General features: G+C 40.2%; 1 protein-coding gene across 5 annotated transcripts in view; it reads right to left on the minus strand.

The window, feature by feature from the left end:
- ALG5 (ALG5 dolichyl-phosphate beta-glucosyltransferase) overlaps positions 1 to 18,057 on the minus strand; it is a 107,500-nt gene that overhangs the window by 23,431 nt on the left and 66,012 nt on the right. For 4 of the 5 annotated variants that reach the window (XM_036454981.2, XM_036454982.2, XM_036454979.2 and 1 more), the window contains one exon: positions 13,497 to 13,556. The exons of the other annotated variant lie outside the window; for it this stretch is intronic. In XM_036454981.2, coding sequence (XP_036310874.1) covers positions 13,497 to 13,556 — 60 coding nt within the window. The remainder of the gene's footprint in view (positions 1 to 13,496; positions 13,557 to 18,057) is intronic. 5 annotated transcript variants of the gene reach the window in all.

Below are 18,057 nucleotides of genomic sequence, written 5' to 3' on the forward strand. Positions count from 1 at the left end.
TCATACCAAGTATCTTCTCAGACCATAATGGCATAAAACTGGAAATTAACTATAATAAAAATAATCCAAAGAAATCAAACACATGGAGACTAAACAGCATGCTATTAAACAAGGACTGGGTTACCAGAGAAATCAAGGAAGAAATTAAAAACATCCTGGAAACAAATGACAATGAAAACACAACAATCCAAAATCTATGGGACAAAGCAAAAGCAGTTTTGAGAGGGAAGTTCATATCCTTACAAGCCTATTGCAAAAAACTAGAAAAAAGGGTAACAGATGATCTAAGTCTACAACTCAAAGAGTTATAAAAGGAGCAACAAGAAAAGCCCAGTGTAAGCAGAAGGAATGAAATAACAAAAATCAGAGCACAGATAAACGACATAGAGACCAAAAAAACAATACATAAGATCAACAAAACCAAGAGCTGGTTCTTTGAAAGAATAAACAAGATAGATGAACCTCTAGCCAGGCTAACTAAGAAACAAAGAGAGAGGACCCAAATAAACAAAATCAGAAATGAAATAGGTGAAATAATAACAGACCCCACCGAAATACAACGGATTGTTACAAAATACTACGCACAACTCTATTCCAAAAAACTGAACAACCTGGAGGAAATGGACATATTCCTAGAAAAATACAAACTTCCAAAACTCGATCAGGAAGAATCTAAAAATCTCAATAGACCAGTGACTTGGGAAGAAATTGAAACAGTCATCAGAAAGCTTCCAGCAAACAAAAGCCCAGGGCCAGATGGCTTCACAGGAGAGTTTTACCAAACATTCAAGGAAGAACTAAAACCTATCCTCCTCAGACTTTTCCAAAAAATTCAAGAGGAAGGAACACTTCCAAACTCCTTCTATGAAGCCAGCATCACCCTAATACCAAAACCAGATAAAGACAACTCAATGAAAGAGAATTACAGGCCAATATCCCTCATGAACATAGATGCCAAAATCCTCAACAAAATCCTAGCAAATCGGCTCCAGCAGAGCATCACAAAGATCATACACCATGACCAAGTAGGATTTATTCCAGGAATGCAAGGTTGGTACAATATCCGCAAATCAATAAACGTGATACATCACATAAACAAATTGAAAGATAAAAATCATATAGTCATATCAATTGATGCAGAAAAAGCATTTGATAAAATCCAACACCCTTTCCTGATAAAAACTCTTAACAAGATGGGAGTACAAGGATCATACCTCAACATAATAAAAGCTATATATGATAAACCCACAGCCAACATTATACTCAATGGGCAAAAACTAAAACCATTCCCTCTAAATACAGAAACAAGACAGGGATGCCCACTCTCGCCACTCCTGTTTGACATAGTACTGGAAGTACTAGCCATTGCAATTAGACAAGAGGAGGAAATAAAAGGCATCCAAATTGGAAAAGAAGAAGTAAAGTTATCCTTATTTGCAGATGACATGATATTGTACATAAAGAACCCAAAAGACTCCATTAAGAAACTAATTGACTTAATAAATGATTTTGGCAATGTAGCAGGATACAAAATTAATGCCAAGAAATCCATGGTATTTCTATACACCAACAGTGAAACTACAAAAACAGAGACTAAAAAAGCAATTCTATTTACCATCTCATCAAAAAAATTAAGATACCTAAGAATAAACTTAACTAAGGAAGTAAAGGATCTATATGCAGAAAATTACACGACATCGAAAAAAGAGATAAAGGATGATGTAAGGAGATGGAAGAACATACCATGTTCATGGATTGGTAGAATCAACATCATCAAAATGTCCATACTTCCTAAAGCAATCTATAGGTTCAATGCACTCCCCATTAAAATACCAACGGCATATTTCACTGACCTAGAAAAAACTCTCGAAAAGTTCATTTGGAACAATATAAGACCCCGAATAGCCACAGCAATCCTGAGAAAGAAGGGTAAAGTAGGAGGGATCTCAATACCAGACTTCAAACTGTATTACAAAGCCACTGTTCTCAAAACAGCCTGGTACTGGCACAAGAACAGACATATAGATCAATGGAATAGAATCGAGAACCTAGATATCAACCCAAATCACTATGCTCAATTAATATTTGACAAAGGAGGCACGAATATACAATGGAGTCAAGACAGTTTCTTCAATAAATGGTGTTGGGAAAATTGGGTAGACACATGCAAAAGAATGAAACTAGATCACCAACTTACACCATACACAAAAATAAACTCAAAATGGATACAGGACTTAAACATTAGACGGGAAACCATAAAAATACTAGAAGCATCCACAGGCAGCAAAATCTCAGACGTATGCCAAAAGAACTTCTTCAGTGATACTGCCCTAGGGCAATGGAAGCTAAAGAGAAAATAAAGAAATGTGACTACATCAAAATAAAATGCTTTTTTACAGCAAAAGAAACCATCAACAAAACAACAAGAAAGCCCACGGTGTGGGAGAACATATTTGCAAATAACACCACTGATAAAGGTTTAATCTCTAACATCTACAGACAGCTGATACAACTAAGTAAAAGGAAGATGAATGATCCATTTAAGAAATGGGCAATGGACCTAAATAGAATATTTTCAAAAGAAGACAGAAGGAAGGTCAAAAGGCACATGAAAACATGCTCAAAGTCACTAATTATACGAGAGAAGCAAATCAAAACAACAATGTGGTACCATCTCACACGTGTCAGAATGGCCAACATCAACAAATCAACAAACGACAAGTGTTGGCGAGGTTGCGGAGAAAAAGGAACCCTCGTGCACTGCTGGTGGGAATGCAGACTGGTGCAACCACTGTGGAGAACAGTGTGGAGTTTCCTCAAAAAACTGAAAATGGAACTCCCATTTGACCCAGTAATCCCACTCCTAGGAATATATCCCAAGAAACTAGAAACACCAATCAGAAAGGATATATGCACCCCTATATTCATAGCAGCACAATCTACAATAGCCAGAATTTGGAAACAGCCTAGGTGCCCGTCAGCAGATGAGTGGATCCAAAAACTGTGGTACATCTACACAATGGAATACTATGCTGCCATAAAAAAGAAGGAATTCTCATCATTTGCAGCAACCTGGATGGAATTGGAGAACATCATGCTGAGTGAAATAAGCCAATCAATGAAAGAGAAACACCACATGACCCCACGCATTTGTGGATAATAAAGATCATTATAAACTGATGAACCAAAAGATAGATATAGAGACAGTAAAGCAACAAGCAGATTATCAAATTACAGTGGGAAGGGGAGGAGGATCTGGGGGAGATAATAGATCAACCAAAGGACTTGTATACATGCATTAAGTACAACCAATGGACATAAAACTCTGGGGAGGGAGGGGATATGTGTGAGGGAGGGAGGGGGGCAAAAAAAATCATTAAAATATGTAAAAAAAAATTAATTAATTAAAAAAATAAAATAAATAAATTGGTGAAAAAAAACACACAAAAAACCTGAATTATATGAATTGCTGAAAGGGGTTCTTTAGGAAGAGGAAGAAGATATAGATAAAAATTATGATCAACAAATACGCAACTATCAACAAGTGAAACTAAAAGCCAAAGGAATTAAAAAACCTGATGAACAATATTAACTGGTGAATATAATAGAATCAGAGATATGGAAGCAGAGTAGACTGACTATTCTTGGGGAAAAGGAGAGTGGGGATGAGGGAAGAGCCTGAACAAAAACTGTGCACCTATGGATGAGGACAATGTGGGGTGGAGAAAGAGTAAAGGATGGGGTGGGAACCTGGTGGAGGGAAGCAATGGAGGGGGGAAAAATGAGGAACATTTGTAATAATATGAACAATAAAGTTTTATTGAAAAAAAATAAAAATTAAATTAAAAAAATAAATAAAAAGGCAAGAAAATACAGAATAGTCATGATGATGTAAAGTACAGCATAGGGGAATGAAGTTAGTAATATTCTAATAACTATGCATGTTGTCAGATGGAGGCAAAATTTATTGGGATGATTAATAAGTTATGCAATATGTAATAACTAGGGTGTACACCTGAAACTAATATAATAATATAGGTCAACTGTAATTTACAAAACAAAAATGAAGATGAATGGATAAAAAAGCTCAAGGGCAGCTTTATCTCAGAGATGCTCACAGATATCATTATTCCCGCACCGGGTTACAGGATGCAGAGAACTGGGAATCTGAATCTATCCTGTGCAGGGCTGACTGGCAGCTATTGCTGTTTGCTCTGCCATAGTAATTCCCCGAGAACTCACCCCACCCAATTTATAATGCAACCAAGCTATGTTCATTGGCTTTTGCATATGAATGGCCTGTCCTTTCTCCACGTAAAATCTGTCAAACTGCAGCTGGATCGGAGAGCCTTCAGAGCTTCCAAAAGAAAGCCCAAGGCCCATCAGCAGCAGCCTGCCTTGCTTCATAGCTAGTCTCGTCTGCACTTCCTAACTTCATACAAAGAGGAGAAATCTGCAGATGTCTCTGTAGCTCCTGCTGGGTGGCCCATGACAGTGGTTGACCTTGCACCTCCTTGGAGATCCAAGAGTCAGTATACCCAGAAGTCAGTACAAGACCATACCAGATGACAACTCTTAGCATCTATAAGAGACAAACTCAGTGAGCACCAAAGCCCAACTGAAGCAAGTCCGGCCCAATAAGGGTGTCTCCTTCATAAGAGACCTTCCAGTGTAGACACAACTGGTCATCACAGCCAATTGGCCTGGAGGTCAATTCCTCCCAATGATACAAATAACAATCAAGGGTTAGCTACAACAAGACTATACACACAGCCCCCAAAGCGGTGCACCAAGAGCATCCACCTTAGGTGACAGGGGAGGATGAGCCAGTGGGCCCTATAGGACACCTACCACACAAGGCCACTCTGTCAACTCAAGGAGAATTAGAAGCTACCAAGTACATAGAAACAAATACAGGGAAAGCACCCAAAATGCAGAGACAAAGAAACAAATCACAAATGAAAGAAATTGATGAAAGCAAAATACTGGATATGGAGTTCAAAAACACGGTTATAAAGTTACTCAAGAATCTTCTAGAAACCTCTGAGAATTTAGTGAGATCCTGAAGGATATAAAAAAAGACCAATCAGAAATTAAGCATACAATGAATGAAATAAAAAATAATATACATATTATAGATCCAACAATAGGCTAGAGCAGTGTTTCCCAAACTTCTCTTATGATGAGAATCACCTGGTGGAGTTGTTAAAATACAGATTCCTGAATCCCAACTAAGAAGTGCTAAACTAGAATTTTTGGGAACATATAGGCTTAGCACTAGTTAAGTAGACAATTTTACCTATATGTTCCCAAAAATTCTAGTTTAGCACTTCTTAGTTGGGATTCAGGAATCTGTATTTTAACAACTCCACCAGGTGATTCTCATCATGAGAGAAGTTTGGGAAACACTGGGCTAGAGGATCCCAAGAATCAAGTAAAAAATTGGAAATATAGAAAAGCAAAAACACCCAACTGGAAAAGCAAAAAGAATCCAAAAATGTGAAGATAATGTAAGGAGCCTCTGGAACATCTTCAAGCATAACAACATCTAAATTATGGGGGTGACAGAAGAAGAGAGAGAGCAAGATATTGAAAACCTATTTGAAGAAATAATGATTGAAAACTTCCCCCACCTGGTGAAAGAAATAAACTTACAAGTCCAGGAAAACAAAGCTTGTCTGCACCACCCAAGACTCTGTCCCACCCAAGTTGAGCACAGAAGCTCTCCCAGAGGCTGGCTTTCTCTAAGGAGGGACTAGCTGGAATCCAAAGCTTATCTGTGCCTTTACCAAAGTGCCTGCAACCAATCTGGTGAGACTCACCCCAAACAGGACTTTTCTAAGGCAAGACTGACAGGAACCAAAGATTGTCTGCGCCACCCAGAGACTCCGCCCCATCAAGCTGAGTACAGAAGCCCTCCTAGCTGAGACAATGCTGATCCTCACAGCCAACTGGCTTGGAGATCAACGCTTCCCAGTGATAAGCAAGGCTTAAGAACAAGACTGCACACATAGCCCACAAAGGGCTACACCAAGATTGTTCCCTGTAGGTAACTGGGAAGGCTCTGCTACTGGGCTCTACCAGAACACCTAACTCACAAAACTATTCCATCAAATAAGGAAAAAAACTAAAATGCAAACAAGAGGTAGGACACAAAGAAAGGAGATGGAGGAAAAGAATGGACATTGAGTTCAAAACTACTGTTATAAGGCTTTTCAATAATATCCTACAAAAGGCCGATAAAATAAATGAGACCTATGAGGATATGAAAAGGGATCAACTAGAAATAATAAGGGATCAACTAGAAATAAAGAATACACTGTCTGAAATAAAAAATATTACATAAGAGACCTAAAAACAGACTGGAATCAAGATAAAGACTTAGAACACAAAGAGCCAGAGGACACTCCTCTGCAGAAGCAAGAAGATAAGAGAATCCAGAAAGTTGAAGATAGTGTAAGAAACCTCTGGGACAATTTCAAACGAACCAACATCAGAATTATGGGGATCCCAGAAGAAGAGAGAGAGCAAGATACCGAAAGAATACTGGAAGAAATAGTGACAGAAAACTTCCCCAACCTGGGGAAAGAAATAGAATTACAAGTCCAGGAAGCGCAAAGAACCCCAAACAAAAGGAATCCAAAGAGGACCACACCAAGACACATCATAATTAAAATCCCAAGAGCAAAAGACAAAGAGAGAATATTAAAAGGTGGAAAGTGGAAGAACAAAGCAGGTAGTTCCTATAAAAGAGCACCCATACGATTGTCATTGATTTCTCAACAGAAACCATGCAGGCCAGATGGGAATGGCAAGAAATATTCAAGGTGATGAATAGCAAGAACCTACAGCCAAAAATACTCTACTCAGCAAAGCTATCACTAAGAATCGAAGGCCAAATAAAGAACTTCACAAAAAAAAAAAAAAAAAGCTAAAGGAGTTCATCACTGCCAAACAAGAATTATATGAATTGCTGAAGGGGATTACTTAGGAAGAGGAAGAAGATAAAGATAAAAATTATGAAATACAAATACGGAACTTTCAACAAGTGAAACTAAAAACCAAGGGAATTAAAAAATCTGATGAACAATATTAACTGGTGAATATAATAGAATTAGAGGTATGGAAGGGGAGTGGACTGACGATTCTCAGGGAAAAGGGATGTGGGGGTGCAGGAAGAGACTGAACAAAAACTGTACACCTATGGATGAAGACAATGGGCGATGGGGAAAGGACAGAAGGTGGGGTGAGAACCAGGTGGAGGGGTGCAATTCAGGAGGGGGGGGGAAGAGGAACACATTTGTAATAATCTGAATAGTAAAGATTTGTTAAAAAAAAATACACACACACACACACACACACAAAGTGATTAACAGCAAGAACCTACAATCAAGATTACTCTACCCATCCGAGACCGGTTTGGCTCAGTAGGGGGCATGCAAGAGGCAGCTGATCGATGATTCTCTGTCATTGATGTTTCTAACTCTCTATCCCTCTCTCTTCCTCTCTATGAAAAATCAACAAAATATATTATAAAAAAAAATTACTCTACCCAGCAAATCTATCATTTAGAATTGACAGTCAGATAAAGATCTTTAAAGACAAGAAAAAGCTAAAGGACTTCGTCACCACCAAATCCGTATTATATGAAATGCTGAAGGGTATTCTCTAAGAGGAGGAAGAAGAAAAAGGTAAAAAGTGACAACAAATGCATATCTATCAACAATCATCCTAAAAATCAAATGAATAAAATAACCTGATGAACAGAACAAACTGGTGAATATAATAGAATCAGGGGCATGAAAAGAGAACAGACAGACAATTCTCAGGGGAAGGGGATGTGTGGGGTGTGGGAAAAGATTAGACAAAGAGCTTACATCTAAGGATGAAGTTCGGGGGTGGGGTAGAGAAGGACTGGAGGGGGTGGGAACTGTTGGACGGGAGCTATAAGAGAAAAAAAGAGGAACATCTGTAATAATCTGCAAAATAAAGATTTTATAAAAAACCAAAACAACAAAATAAAAAAAAATTAATGAGCTAGAAAAATAGGCTAAGTTGACTGGCACACAGACAATACATATAAAGCTTTCACTGGCAATTGCATGCATATGTTTTCATCTTTCATTGTCAATTGTGAATTTGGTTGACACTTCTATAGAAAAAGGGCAAATAGTGATATTAAAATACTAGAGGCTCAATGCATGAAAATTCATGCACTGGAGGGGGAGTCCCACAATCTGGGAGACTTCAGGGGTGGGAGGCGACAAGGCAATCAGGGGAAGGCGACACTCTATAACACTCCGCTGCTGCCACTGTGGGCGGTACAATACTTGGTTGGCCATGGTTACCTGAGCATTGGGCAGCCCTAGGAGGTAGGGGAGCCACCATTCGAGGCTTGCCTGCGCCTTAGGCATCGGCTAGACAGCCACTAACTGAGGTGTACCTGGGGCTGGTCCTTGGGTGGCTGGGGAGTTGAGGGGACTGGGCACAGCCCTCTTATAGCTGTGGGTGTCACCATCTTTGAGGGCTGGGCACTCAATTAGCATATTCCCTCCTTATTGACTGTGGGTGCCGCTACCTTTGCTATGATGTGAGAGTCAATTAGCATATTCCTTCTTTATTCGATAGGATTGGTTCTAATTAATTTCCTTTCAATATGCATGAATTTGTGTACCAGGTCACTGGTTTATATAAATAAAAGTCTAAGTGACAAAACAGTTGACTGGTTGCTATGACTCACACTGATCACCAGGGGGCAGATGCTCAACACAGGAGCTGCCCCTTGATGGTCAGTGTACTCCCATAGTGGGAGTGCCACTCAGCTGACCGACTTGTCCTGGCAGCCAACCAGCAGGACAGCAGCAATGCACACCCTCAGTAGTCCTGCAGGTCCAATCTCCAGAGCACGGGCCAGGCACCGATGGACATGTGCCACTGGCATGGTCCCAAAAGAGCTGACAGCTTCCTGGAAGTTGGCCTTGGGCGCTGCTGCTGCTTCCTTACAAAGTCGCAAACATTAGTGGTATGGATCTGGATCTGGGGAATGCAAGGCATCCACCACCCATCCAGAAGACCAATTGTATCCTGGTCCCTCTCCTCAACCACCCTCAGGACAGGCAGCCGACACAGGGCTCATAGCTGGTGAGCACTGCTGTGGTGGTGCAAGCTTTTCCTAATTGCGAATAACTGTGCATGAGCCAGTGGCAGACACAACAAGGCCAGTATAAGCAGAAGTGGCAGGAAAGAGTGGCAGGCAGGAGCAAAAGACAGCGTTCCTGTGCATGAATTTGTGTATTGGTCCTCTAGTTAAATTAGTCCTAGTATATTTTCTTTTTTTTTTTTTTAAACATTTTTAAAAAATATATTTTATTGATTTTACACAGAGAGGAATTGAGAGGGATAGAGAGTGAGAAATGTCGATGAGAGAGAAACATCGACCAGCTGCCTCTTGCACACCCCCTACTGGGGATGTGCCCACAACCAAGGTACGTGCCCTTGACCGGAATCGAACCCGGGACCTTTCAGTCTGCAGGCCGATGCTCTATCCACTGAGCCAAATCGGTTTCGGTGAGTCCAAGTGTATTTTCAATAAGTGTTTTAGTTTGCACTGATATTTTTATGTAAAATATTATACTGTACTAGAGGCCCAGTACACGAATTTGTGCATGGGTGGGGTTCCTCATCCAGTTCTGATTGGGACCGGCAGCCAACCTCCTGCATCCCTTCCCTCGGCTGGCTTGCAAGGGACCACAGGAGGTTGGTTGCCTGCAAGGAGGAACCATGTGTGGTTGGCTGGATGGCGAGGGGGAGGGGTGATGAAAGGTTGGCTTGCTGGGTGGTGGGGCCATGGGAGGTTAGCCAGCTAGCCAGGAAGAGAGAGGGCACAGGAGATTGGGCACCTGTGGGGGAGGGGCCTTGGGAGGTTGGCCAGCCAGAGGGAGGGGCCAATTGGGCTGGCCAGTGGGGGGAGGACCGTGGGAGCCCGCTGGTGGGGAAAGGGCCAAGTGTGGCCAGCCAATGGGGGGGAAGGGGGAGGAACTATGGGAGTGTGACCGGCAGGGGAAGGGACCATTGGCCGTTTGACGGCCTGGAAGGAGGGACTGAGAGAGGTTGGCCAGCCATGGGAGGTTGGCTGTGGGAGCACAATGACCACCAGAGGTCAGCTCCTGCATTGAACATCTGCCCCCGGTGGTCAGTGCGTGTCATGGCGACTGGTTGACCCATCGTTCCAGTCATAACAGTGGCTTAGGCTTTCATATATATAAACTGGTGGCCCGGTGCATGAAATTTGTGTAGGGGTGGTGTCTCTCAGCCCAGCCTGCATCCTCTTCAATCTGGAACCCCTTGGGGGATGTCCGAATGCCCTGTGGGATCAGGCCTAAATTGACAGTCGGACATCCTCTTGCAATCCAGGGCTGCTGGCTCCTAACTGCTCCCATGCCTGCCTGCCTGATCACCCCTAATTACTCTGCTGCTGGCCTGCTCTTCCCCAATTACACAAACCCTACCAGCCTGCTCACCCTTAAATTGACCCCCTGCCAGCCTGATCACCCCCAACTACTCCCAATGCTAGCCTGATCACCCCCATACCACTGGCCTCATCACCCCCTACTGGCCTACCCTCATGGCATGATCTCCTCTAACTGCCTCTGCCTTGGCCCTGCCACCATGGCTTTATCTGGAAGGACGATAGGAAGGTCTCCGGGAAGGTGTCCCAGTCTAATTAGCACATTACCCTTTTATTAGTATAGATAATATTTTTTAATGCAAATTCATATTTTAGGTATTTCCCCATATTTTATAGTCTCCATTTTCATCTATTTTATTGTTTGGATATTTCACCCAGGGGTAACATCTATATTTTCTAGCATTGGAATTTAGTATTTTATGCTTCTACTATTTTATAATAATAGCTAATGTGCTAAATATCTTGGACACATATTTTTCTTCTTTATCCCACACCAGATATCTGTAAAGTGATAAAGTTGAACTAACTAATCTCTAAACTCCCTTAGTTTTAAATTTCTAAAGTTTTGTATATTAATAGATTAACCTTTTAAAAATACCATTAAAAGTCCATATGAATATAAAACACTGAGCTACACAGGGAAGATGTTAAAATAATACACATCTTAAAAAATGAGAGTCTAGGTTTCCATATCCTGTCTAATAAAAGAGTAATATGCAAATTAACCGTCACTCTGCTACACCCAAAAGACACGCCCACCAACAATCAGAGTGAGTATGCATAACCCCAACCAAGATGGCTGCAGCTACAGAGAGCAGGAGGGAGGCTTGGGTTTCCCTGGCAATGGAGGAAGCCAAGCTTTCCAAACACCCTGTGGACCCAGGCCTCAACTCAAGGGTACAAAGTTTCAATTATAGAAGGTAAATAAATTTCAAAAGAAATGGCAGCAGCCACTGAGCTGGAAGAGCAGAAGGATAGAGTTGCCCCTGGCAATGGAGGAAGCCATGCTTCTGTAGCCTTGGCTGGCTCAGACCTTCAATCCAGGCTACAAAGTTTCAATTAAATAAGATACATAAATTTAACAGAAATGGCTATCACCACAGCTCTGCTCCAGGATACAAAGTTTCAATTGTAGAAAATAAATAAATCTCAGATACCAGGACTTCAGTTTGGGTTGCCAGGGGCCATGGCTGGCCTGAAAACCACCACAGGCCCCTCGCCCAGGACACCCCACACCCCAAGGGAACCCCACCCTGATCCAGGGCACACTTCAGAGCAAAACAGCTGACCCCCACCTGTGCACCAGGCCTCTATCCTATTAATAAAAGAGTAATATGCAGATTGACCATCACTCCAAAACACAAGATGAGTGCCCCAATGTGGTCAAAGATCCTGCCCCCATGTGGACACAAGATGGCCACCACAAGATGGCCAGCAGGGGATTGCAGATGAGAGGAACCAGGCCTGCAAGGGACAGAAGTGGAAAGGGACCAGGTCTGCAAGGGAGGGCAGTTGTGGGCGATCAGGCAAGCAGAGGAGAAGAGTTAGGAGTCACCAGGCCTGTAAGGGAGAGCAGTTGAGAAGGACCAGGCCTACAAGGGAGGGCAGTAGGAGGGAATCAACACTGCAGGGTAGGGCAGTTAGGGGTGAACAGGCCAGCAGAGAAGGGAAGTTGGGGGCAAACAGGCTGGCAGGGGAGCAGTTAGGCATCAATGAGGCTGGCAGGAGAGTGGTTAAAGGGTGATCAGGTTGGCAGGCAAAAGCAGTTAGGAGCAATAAGGAAGGCAGGTAGGTGAGCAGTTGGGAGCCAGCAGTCCTGGATTGGGAGAGGGATGTTCAACTGCCCGTTTAGGTCTGACCCTACCAGGAGGGTCGCAGATTGGAAAGGGTGCAGGCTGGGCAGAGGGACACCCTTCCCCTGTGCATGAATTTCGTGCACCAGGACTCTAGTTTAAATATAATCCTTAAGAGGCTCTATAACTTTGCCATCAGTTTATCTTGAAAAATAAAATTAGATTTTTTTTTCTTTATTGACATATTACATATGTGTCCTTATCCCCTCATTGTCCTCCCACCCCACTCCAGTTTATGCCCTCACACACCTGGTGTCTATGTCTAGAATTTCTTATTTCAGAATCATTGAGGAAAAGATTCAAACTTTTATTCTGGTGCTTCTCAAACTTTGGTATGCATAAGAGTAACCTGGAAAATTGTTTAAAATGCAAACTCCTAGCCCCATGGCTAGAGGTTATTTAAGAGTGTCTGGGATTGGCCTAGAAATGTTGCATTTAAAAAAGACACTCCCCAGATAATTTTGACCTTGCACTAAGAAATACAACTTGATTTGTAAGCCATTGACTCTTGTAACAGATGAGCCATTAAAAATATAATAGACAATTATTGAACTTGATATAGTAGGCCTGCATTTTTTAAATGAAAGAATTTTTAAAATTGCCAAATCACACTGTACATCTGAAACTAATAATATTTATCTTAACAGTAAGTGAAAAAGTAAAAATAAATTAAAAATAACCAAAACATTGTATAAGATGATTCCTTATTTATTCTTTCAAGTTATTCCTATAAGTGCTTCTCTAAGAGGAATTAAGTTAAACAAAATTTAAACTTTGAATGAAACTCAAAATATAGTATTTAAATGTGCCAATATGGAAAAACAAAAAGCAAGCTGATATGTTCAAAATGGATCATGTAGGAAAATTTGTCTTATATTATTATTGAATGGGGACTCCTTTGTGTCTCAAAAATAAAAATCAAAGAAAGCTGGTTGCAGTTCAATTTAAAGTGAATTCTTCTTACACTCATTAAAAAAAAAAGCATTCCAAAAAATGCAAGTCCTTCATAAACTTTCCAATATAAAAGTTTTCTTTTCTTTCTTTCTCTCTTTTTTTTTTGAGGAACTTAGTTTTTACGATATTAAATATAAAAGTTTATTTTGTGCTACTATATATATATATATATATATATATATGAAATAACTACGGATCTATTCAGTTAATAAAAGCCTTACCTGAGCAATTGATTCTGTTTGCAAATGAGCTCGAGATCCACATGCAATAGCCATTTGATCCTGAAGAAAAAACAGTTATGTTTTAATATTTAAATGTCATTAATAAAAATATTTACTTTCAGCCGAAACCAGTTTACTCAGTGGATAGAGCTTTGGCTTGCGAACTCAAGGGTCCCGGGTTTGATTCCGGTCAAAGGCATGTACCCTGGTTGTGGGCACATCCCCAGTAGGGGGTGTACAGGAGGCAGCTGATCGATGTTTCTCTCTCATCAATGTTTCTAACTCTCTATCTCTCTCCCTTCCTTTCTGTAAAAAATCAATAAAATATTGGGTCGGCAACTAAGTAATTGCGGATTTTTAAAAGAAAAATCAAAGACAATTTTTTCATGGAACTAAATAACTTTATTCTGTAATGTATTGCCCATTTTGATCAATGACCTTTTGCCATCTTTCAGGCAGCATCATAATCCCACGTTCAAAAAACTTCTGGTTTTTATTAGCAAAAAACTGAATCAGGTACGATTTGACATCATCATCATCATTGAAATTTTTACCATTCAAGGAGTTTTGTAAAGATCGAAACAAAAAGTAATCAGATGGTGCAAGGTCAGGACTATATGGTGGATGTGGCAAAACATCCCAACCAAGCTCCATTAATTTTTGCCGAGTGACCAAAGATGTGTGTGGCCTTGCATTGTCATGATGGAATACAACACCTTTTCGATTTGTCAATTCGGGTCGCTTTTCTTCAACTGCATTGTTTAATTTCGTTAGTTGTTCAATGTAGACATCAGAATTGATCGTTCGGTTGGGTGGTAAGAGTTCAAAGTAGACATTCCTTTGTAATCCCACCAAACTGATAACAAAACCTTCTTTTGATGAATATCAGCTGTTGTTTGAGTTGGTTCACCTGGCCTGCTCCACGATCTTTTCCGCTTGATATTGTTGTAAACAACCCATTTTTCATCGCCAGTTATCAGTCGTTTTAAAAATGGATCATTTTCATTACGTTTCTTTAGCAAATCGCAGCTGCTAATGCGTTGCGCTAACTGTGATTCTTTCAGTTCGTGAGGAACCCATGTATCGAGTTTTCGAACATAGCCAAGTTGTTTTAAGTGATTTTCAATGCATGTATGTGATACATGAAGCTTCTCTGCAATCTCACGTGTTGTACTGTGACAGTCCGAATTGATTATTGCTTTGATTAGGGCGTCATCAACTTCAACTGGACGACCAGAGCGTTTTTCATCTTTGAGTGAAAAATCACCAGAACGAAATTTGGCAAACCAATTTTGACACTGCCATTCTTTTAAGGCTTCGTCACCATAAACAGCACATAACTTTTTATGAGCTTGCGATGCGTTTTTCCCTTTGCGGAAATAAAAAAGCAAAATATGACGAAAATGTTCCTTTTGATTTTCCATTTTTCAACGAACGCCAAACGAAAACTACAAAACAGATCAAAAAACTTTTTTTTACTGATTAACAGCTGAATAGCCAACTATCAAATAACAAAATGTGTTTTACATTTGTACTACGTCTGCAAACCTAAAAATTCAACTGAAGCCATATGTGTGAAACCCGCAATTACGTAGTTGCCGACCCAATATATTTAAAAAATAGTTTCCTCAGAATAATTTACAAAAAAAAAAAAAATTACTGGTTTGGCTTAGTGGTAGAGCGTTGGTCTGCGGATTGAAAGGTCCCAGGTTCGATTCCGGTCAAGGGCATGTACATTGGTTGCGGGCACATCCCCGGTAGGGGGTGTGCAAGAGGCAGCTGGTCAATGTTTCTCTCTCATTGACGTTTCTAGCTCTCTATCCCTCTCCCTTCCTCTGTGTAAGAAAAATCAATAAAATATATTTTTTTAAAAATTACTTTCAAAGTGATTATTTCATTTTTTAGAAACTAACTTTTTGAGAAAGTAACATTAAGTATCATTAAAGAGGTTTACTGAGAAGTTCATAATATATACAGTTTTAAGAAGTCTAATTGAAGTTATTAAGAAAGTACTATTCAGGCTAAAGATTACTTAGGGGCATGCATTACTTCAAAATTAATATATTTATTATTTTTTCTAATTAAAAATATCATGCTAAAGAAAAATCAGTAGTATTAGAAAGAAAAAACTTTTTTACAGATGGTATCATCCTATATAATAAAAGCCCAGTGACTGAACAGCAGAACGACCAGAACGACCAGTCGCTATGATCCATACTAACCACCGGGGGGCAGACACTCAACACAGGAGCTTTGTCCTGGTGATCAGTGCACTCCCACAGTGGGAGGGCTGCTTGGCTGACTGGGATGAGCGGCTGCTCTCTACAGCAGGAGCAGCCGCTCAAAGGGCAGGTCCACAGCTGCTTGACTGAGTAGGATGAGCAGCACTCCCACAGCAGGCCAACTCCTGCAGGCAACACCCCCTACCAGTGAACGAATCCCATGCACCAGGCAGCTAGTTTTATATAAAATCATTACATTTTTAAAAATCCAAGAATATCAACTTAAAGTCCATTAGAAGCAATAAATTAATTTAAAACAATGAGTAGGTATAAAATGAATATATACCTATACATGATATTTTAGTCTTCTTATATATAGACAATCATAATAAAGATACAATGGAGGAAAAAATTAACATTTATAACATCAATAAAGAAAAATCTAGAAATAAATTTTACAAAAAATGTAACAAGATCTAAAGAAGCATTTATGAATTACCAAAGGAAATAAATGAATCCAACATATAGGAGGGTAAAAGATGATCCTGGCTAAGAGGATGTGAGTACAGCATTAAAAAGTCAATGTTCTCTAAGTTAATCTTTAAATTGAAGCCCATAAAATAGAAATACCAACATAATTTTTCTTTAAGTTAGAAAACTTGATATGAAAGTTGATGCTGAAAAAAGAGTGAGGAAGGACTACTTCCAGAGTATTAAAAAAGATATTAAAAAGATACAATAATTAAAACTAAGGTAAATATCCATAGACTAGAATGGAGAGGCCAGTAATACACATACACAAAACACATGGGTACTTAAACTTAGAATATGATAAAGATGACACTTTAAATCAGGGGGAAAATATTGTGAGGCAACTTAGTAGCAATTTGCAAACCAAATTAAAGTGGACTTGAGCCTCATCCTGACTAGGATATATTCTAGATACATCAAATATTCAGGTGTAAAATATAAATAAGGCAAAAGCACATAAAAACTAAAACAATCGATCAGTATGATAATAAAAATTTTTTAAAAATTGTTGTGTGGCATGACCACCAAAATTTAATCACATTAAACATTAAAAGACAAATAAACTGGAGGAAAATATTTGTAATTTATATTATAGACAAAATGCTAATTTCCAAAATGCATAATGAGCTCCTACAAATTATTAAGAACATTACTCAATAACTGAATTGGAATAGAGGCATGGGCTAGGAACGGAATTCACAAGAGGAAGTGAAAATAGCTCTCAAAAAACTGAAAAGACCTTCAATCACATTTATACTGAGAGCAATACAAGTAAAATCTCTCCATTTTTACTCTATATGGACAGCAATCTGAAGTGTTATCAAAATCATATACATATAATTGGATCGAGTAGTTCCACAACTAATTCTTCTTATTAAATATTAAACTTATATGTGTAAATTGATATTCATGCAAGATTAATCATTTCAGTATTGTTTGAAGCAGCAAACCTGTATGTCAATCCAAAGGGACTAAGAAGCTGTGAAAAAAAGTAAGAAGCACTTTGAGGTCCAATCTACAATATTTCCTATCTAATAAAGAGGGAATATGCAAACTGACCATCCTACCATCACAAAGATGACAGCACCCATAGCCACAAGATGGTGGCACCCAGTGCCCTCAGCCCTAGGAGTCCCCTAATTCCTTTTAGCCCTGTGGTAGGGCACAGCAGGTGCATGGTGTGCCAGACCTGCCCTCAGCCCCTCAGCTACCCAGGGCCAGTCCGAGGTGCAGGCAAGACTCCGATGGCCATTGACAAGTCACCTAGAACTGGCCGAAGGCACAGGCTGGCCTCAGATGTCAGCTGCCCAACTGCCTAGAGTCGCCTGAGGCTCAGGTAACCAAGGCCAGCTGAGGCTTGTGCTACTGGCAGTAGAGGCAGCAGAAGTGTGATGGGGGTGTTGCCTTTCCCTGATCTCCAAATTGCCTCCTGCCCCTGAGGGCTCCCAGACTGTGAGAGGGGGTAGACCAGGCTGAGGGACCTCCCCTCAAGTGCATGAATTTTCATGCCTGGGCTTCTAGTATTGCTAAATAGAAATGACAAAACAGTATATAGTGCATTACAATTTGCATGTTTAAAAAGAATACACTGCTGCCGAAGCCGGTTTGGCTCAGTGGTAGAGCGACTGAAAGGTCCCAGATTCGATTCCGGTCAAGGGCATGTACCTTGGTTGCGGGCACATCCCCGGTAGGGGGTGTGCAAGAGGCAGCTGGTCGATGTTTCTTTCTCATCAATGTTTCTAGCTCTCTATCTCTCTCCCTTTCTCTCTGTTAAAAATCAATAAAATATATTTTTAAAAAGAATACAC

This window comes from Pipistrellus kuhlii, unplaced genomic scaffold (genome assembly GCF_014108245.1).
Source record: "Pipistrellus kuhlii isolate mPipKuh1 unplaced genomic scaffold, mPipKuh1.p scaffold_m20_p_3, whole genome shotgun sequence".
Lineage (NCBI taxonomy): Eukaryota > Metazoa > Chordata > Mammalia > Chiroptera > Vespertilionidae > Pipistrellus > Pipistrellus kuhlii.